The following is a 6,417-nucleotide window of genomic DNA, read 5'->3' on the forward strand; positions in this document are numbered from 1 at the left end:
TGAGGGGCGGCAGGTGTAATGTCCTGTTCTAAGTGTATTTGTGAATCACTGTTTGTTCTGAGATAAGACAGAAAGCAGCGGAGTAGGGATATTAATCTAATAGTTGCCAGCGCTGCCTCTGAAACCGTTAGCTGAGACTACGGTGAAAGAACAGAACAGAGTGAGAAGTTGGGTGACCCAGAGAGAGGGGGGAAGATGGGTCAGAAGACAGTCAAGCCACAGAAAGGATTATTAGTATGTGATATTGTAAAGAGGAGAGAAGGAAGTGAAGCAGTTAAAAAGTTATCTAAAGTAGCCAAAGTTTGTAAGCTGAAGGTCAGAGGACTGGCATAAATCATTGTAGGAACAGAGAGGAATGTTATGTGATGAAGGTTTGCTGAATGTGACAGAAGTTTTGTACAGAACTGGAAAAGTGTTGCATAAAGAAGGATAGTTGAAAGAAATTCAAGAAAATGGCAATTGTATAATGTATTTGTATCACAAAATTGTAAATGGAAGTGTGTGCTAAAACCACCGCCCTATGTTGGAATGTGGGGTGGAGGAGGGGAGGGACAGCCCTGCCCTTCATCTAACGCCTACTTTATGCCCACCACCCCAGCCCAGTACACTTCCTGCTAGCAGCCATCTTGCTACACCTGTGTTGTCACTTCCTGCCCTGCCCAGTACACTTCCTGCTAGCAGCCATCTTGCTACACCTGTGTTGTCATTTCCTGTCCAGCCCAGTGCACTTCCGTCCGGCGGCCATCTTGGTACACCCGGAAGGCCTAAATAAGGCATATACCCAGTTCTCCCTGTTCTAAACCAGGATGGTTCCTACCACACTCCCATTTTCCCCAATATGGAAGTATCACCTTCACAAGCCGGATACATGAATGACAATGTATTCGAGTCGGATGATCAATAACCGCAAGTAGGAAGGATGCCGATAGGTATGACTCCCAAACCTATGTCAGATGTCCAATTGAATGACAATGCATCTGAATGGAGTGATCAACAGTTGCAAGCAACAAGGGCGCCAATAGATTTGATTCCCAAACCCACGCACAGTGGAGTACAACCTAAACAGGAACAGTACACAAGACAACACCGACATTCAAGATTACCGGAAGGGGCACCGGTAATGTATGTCGCTTTTACCCCATCACAAGCAGTGGCCTTAGTGACGAGTCTGCCTGACCCAGAGAAACAGCCAATACCCTCTTATCGCAGGGTAGTGCAGATACAAGAAACTTACTCAGCTGCTTGGAAAGACCTGCTCAGTCTATGCCAAATTAAAGCAGGACATGTTTTCTGGCCAGTTATGCAGATGGCCTTCAATGATGCCTGCCTGACAAGTGTTATTTCCTATTCTTCAGGCGTGGAGTTTTGTGCCCAGCTCCATGACTGGGCAAAGGAGAAATTGGCGGATCAGACTACCACCATTCAACACATCACCCAAGATAAAGGGGAGTCTGTGGAGAAGTATTATGCCAGACTCATACAGGCCTTTGATGATCTGGGCTTCTCTCAATATGAAAAGGCACATACACACATGCTCTCAACTGTTTTTGTCTCAGGGCTCAAAGAGGATATTAGGAAAGGTCTGATGGTGGCCCGCCCTGAATACCGCTCTATGAAGATGTCTGACTTACTGTTGGCGGCCAGAGGCATAGAAAAAAAAAAACCCCAGCGCCCCTTATGGTGGTCAATGACGAAGATCCCACCTACACTCGTCAACCACCATTGCCAAATATCAGGGAAAGGATCAACTGTTATAACTGTGGGAAACGGGGACACTTTAGAAGAGAATGCAAAGCCCCAAGATATCCCAGGAAAGACAGAGACCCCCAGGAAGGGCAACGCGAACATCAACCACCACGCCCCAACTCTCGTTAGGAAAAAGGCAAACCCGTGTCACCCCTTATGGCAGTATCCTCAAACAAGACTGGGGGACCGTGTAGCTGTAATCCAGGATATTCCCCAACCTAAAGCAGCTAAACAACTGCATGCTTTTCTTGGACTCGTATCCTACTGCAGGGCATGGATCCCTGATGCATCGGTCCGTATGCAACCATTTTATGATGCTCTCAAGTCTGTGCCATTTACTTTGTCAAGTGAGGCCCTGGACAATTTTATTCTGCTGAAGCAAGCAATATCCACCGCTCCTGCCTTGGGACTTCCAGATTATGAGAAACCTTTCAAACTGTTTGTGTCAGAAAAGCAGGGTCACACCACGGGGGTCCTAGCTCAAGAACATGGAGGGCAAATTAGACCCATTGGGTACTATTCTTGTCATTTGGATCCCGTAGCTAGGGGTGGTTCTTCATGTCTAAGAGCTGTCTTTGCTGCTCAAGCTCTGCTGGATAAGACCTCGTTTTAGCACACCCCTTACTTCTTCTGGCACCGCATGACATTGCCGCCATCCTGAATCAGGTACAACCCCGACACCTGTCCACAGCTAGACATCTACGGTTGCAAATCTCCCTCCTCATTCCTGACAATGTGACCCTCCAAAGGTGTCTTACCCTCAACCCAGCCACTCTTCTGCCATTTTTCAAGGGGGGAGAAGAAGGCGAAGGTGAAGAAGGAGACCCTTGCACTACTCCACATGACTGCCTTGAAATGATGCGCATGGAAACCACACATCTCCCTACAGTGAGTGAAATTCCTCTGGAAAACCCTGATTACACACTTTTTGTGGATGGCTCCATATATGCAGATGAAAGAGGAAAGTACCACACAGGTTATGCTGTGACCTCTGAATTTGAAATCCTACAATCAGGAGTATTATCACCAACTTTCTCTGCCCAGGAAGCAGAGCTTCAAGCCCTCACTACAGCGTGTAAGATGGCAGAAGGTAAAAGAGCCAATATTTACACAGACTCAAGGTACGCCTTTGGAGTAGCTTATGACTTTGGTATCATCTGGAAAGCCAGAGGTTTTCTGACAGCGTCTGGAACACCGGTAAAACACGGCCCAGCCATCAAGGATTTAATGGATGCACTGCTCCTGCCTGACCAAGTGGCTGTCTTGAAGGTTAAAGCACATGGTAAACTGAATTCTCAAGAGGCCAGAGGGAACCACTTGGCGGATATAGCTGCTAAAAAAGCAGTGAAAAACCAACGAAAAATGTCTGAGGTGGCTGAAGAGGAGAGTGAGACCTCAGTACAGATACTTTTGGCAGTGCATGTGCCATCTGACAAGCAATACCTGATTTCTATGCAAATAGCTGCTTATACAGAAGAAAGGCTGGAATGGAGTGATAAAGAAGCAGACTACGATGGAGAATTGTATTCGATGAAAGGAAAAACTTGTTTACCAAAACATATGTATCCAGCAGTTGTCCAATGGGCGCATGGACATGCACATCTCTCTAAGAACTTAATGAACTCACTGATCAACAAGTATTACTGGGCTCCAGGGATAACTACTTTAACCAGAAATTATTGCGCCTCGTGTGTAGTATGTGCAAAATGCAACCCGGGGAGGACGGAAAAGACACCGCAGAAACATCTGGCAAAACCCTTCTATCCATTCCAGAGGATACAGATTGATCATATACAAATGCCAAAAAGTGGCCGATATGAATATGCCCTAGTGGTGGTGGACATGTTCTCTGGTTGGCCGGAAGCCTATGCTGTTATAAACATGACAGCCAAGACCACGGCTAAGAAACTACTGAGTGAAGTAGTCTGTAGATTTGGGGTCCCAGAGGTGATAGAGAGTGATCAGGGTCCAGCTTTCACAGCAACCCTTACAAAAGAGATTTGGACAGCACTGGGGGTCGAGTTGGCCCTACACACCCCATATCACCCTCAAAGCAGTGGGAAGGTAGAAAGGATGAATGGGACTCTAAAAAACAGGATGCTAAAGATGGCCCAAGAGACTAACATGAGTTGGCCAGACAGTTTGCCCATTGCTCTGTTTAGTGTCAGATACACACCAAGAGGAGAACACTCCCTATCCCCTTATGAGATTTTGTTTAGCTCAGCCCCCAGACTTGGCTGTTACTGTCCGCAACAGTTGCAATTACAATCTGATGTGTTATTTGATTATGTGACTGCATTATCACGTGAATTAACCCGTATCTATGTCCAAGTGTTTTCTCCATTCCAGATTCTGAGTCAGATACAGGAACTCACAGCCTATTACCCGGAGACTGGGTATTAGTAAAGACATTTATGAGGAAACATTCCCTTGAGCCAAGATATGATGGTCCATTCCAAGTTCTGCTGACCACAGCCACTTCTGACAAGGTGGCCGGGAAGAACACTTGGATACACGCCTCCCACTGCAAGAATGTCCCAACCCCTGAGGAAAAGGCGTCATCTATACCATGACAACTATGTTGTATATCCTTTTTCTTATAAGTCTGACAGAGGCTCAACAGGTGGCTATCACCGAAATAGGTGACACCACTATATTTTGGTACAACTCATCCAACACTTATGTAGTTATTTTCACCTTTGATTTCTGTAGTATAGATCCCATGTGCTGCTATGACCATAATCTATATGATCTTGACATAATGAGCATGTTCCGATAGTAGTGAGTAAATATACATATGTGTCATGGATGATTACTGGGAACCAAAAGATTAGAACCAGATTGGAAGGGATTTGGACTGGTGAGTGTGCCCTTGCAAAGGCCATTATGCCTCTCCACATCCTAGCAGAAAATATCCCTGACCCAACGCCTGGCCGTAGGAGGAAGCGAAAAGCTCCTTCTGGTAGTTTTGACCCACAAGTGTATATAGATGCCATTGGAGTCCCAAGGGGGGTGCCTAATAAATTCAAAGCCAGAGACCAAGTAAAAGCAGGCTTTGAATCCCTGATTCCCATGATAACTGTTAATAAAAATGTAGATTAGATAAATTACATATACTACAACCAACAGAGGTTTGTGAATTACACCAGGGATGCCCTTCAAGGAATCGTTGACCAGCTAGCCCCTACATCCTACATGACATTCCAGAATAGGATGGCTCTAGACATGATTTTAGCAGAAAAAGGAGGTGTCTGTAAAATGATAGAAGGAACCGGAACATGTTGTACATATATTCCTGACAATACTGGCCCGAATGGTAAGGTTACTCTGGCTATAAAGAAATTAGAAGATCTGTCAGTGGAGCTGAAGAAGAACTCAGGTATCTCAGACCCCTGGGATCAATGTTTTAGCTGGATGAGTGGGTGGCAAAAAGTGCTCGCCCAAATAGGGGTAACGGTATTAATAATTCTAGTTCTTTTAGCTCTGATTGTATGTTGTATTCTATCATTTGTAAAGAAGTTAATAAGCAAGGTTGTAGACAACAGCACACCTGCATTTCTCCATCAAGTAGAGGAGGACCCCCTTGCGATGGAAGAGGATAAACTTTTCACTCCTCTACAGTCCCTCCCTGTCAACAGCAATTTCACAATTTTGTAGGGATAGCATCTGACTTCCTAATGTACAAAGTCTGTGGCAACGGGGGTGATGAAATAGTCATCACCCGTCTAACGTACAGCATAAAAGAGTTCCAAGGTACATAAGGACAGATGAGCTAGGCTTTATAGGGACAGAGTAAAATAGTCATTTTAAGGGGGGACTCTGATGGATTTGGTAAAATGCCTATTCTGTTTTCTGTTTAAAATATACATTTTATACATATTTACTTTTATACTTTTTTATATTTCTAAATATATGTGTTGTGTATATATATATATATTTTGTCTGCTGGGCTTTGCAGTCCTCCTTAACTTGTTTTGCTCAGAGCGATGCTCTCAACCCCTCCCTTCGCACTGAGACAAAAGGGGAGTGAAGAGATAACGGGATGAGAAGCAAGCATCAAGTTTCTACATTTCTCCTATATTTCAACCAAGCAAAATGTGCCTTTCAGAATGTGACTGTATATACGTAATAGTGACGTATACTCTATTGTTCTCTATGTATAAAAGGTTAAGCACCGCCCTGCAATAAACAGAGATGAGATGATGTGAAAGTGGTTGTACTGAACAGTTGTCCGTGTAATTATTTTCCAGCGTGCACGCAATCCATATCTCAAAATTAGGAGCAGCAGCAGAAATCCTACCCTGAGCCCGATTGTGGTTCTCCCAACCTTTTTACTATGGGGAGGGGGACTCTGATCTATGGGGGAACTCAGAGGGAATCTAGCTCTGTATACACAAGAATTCCTCTAGAAATGTACATTTACAAGTGATAATGATAATAAACTCTGCTTTCTATGGACAGTTTGAAACTTTTTTAAAAAAAAGTTCTGTTTAAAGGGAACCTTCACCCTCCCCACCCACTTTGTATCATTGCACTCCTAACCCCTCCACTGTCACAATTGAATATTTTTTAATTTCTTATTCTACTTTTTTTGCATTTTGTATGAAAATTTTTTTTGGTAATACCTTTTTCTTGTCCTTTCCCGGCACTGCCAGGATTCTCCCGCAGCAT

The 6,417-nt window shown here is 44.3% G+C and overlaps 1 protein-coding gene across 1 annotated transcript; it reads left to right on the plus strand.

The window, feature by feature from the left end:
- Nucleotides 1–1,269: 1,269 nt before the first annotated feature.
- LOC149460213 (uncharacterized) lies at nt 1,270–5,956 on the plus strand. Its single transcript, XM_089679790.1, has one exon. It carries the CDS (start codon nt 2,602–2,604, stop codon nt 4,147–4,149), a length of 1,548 nt encoding a protein of 515 aa, XP_089535916.1. The 5' UTR covers nt 1,270–2,601; the 3' UTR covers nt 4,150–5,956.
- The last annotated feature ends 461 nt before the right edge of the window (nt 5,957–6,417 follow it).

Source organism: Staurois parvus, unplaced genomic scaffold (assembly GCF_062004578.1).
Source record: "Staurois parvus isolate SC_StPar_1 unplaced genomic scaffold, SC_StPar_1.0 ptg000232l, whole genome shotgun sequence".
In the NCBI taxonomy this organism is placed as follows: Eukaryota; Metazoa; Chordata; class Amphibia; order Anura; family Ranidae; genus Staurois; species Staurois parvus.

What these genes read in the sequence shown, in the direction of transcription:
- LOC149460213 (XM_089679790.1), top strand. Translation starts at nt 2,602, where the DNA reads ATGATGCGCATGGAAACCACACATCTCCCTACAGTGAGTGAAATTCCT.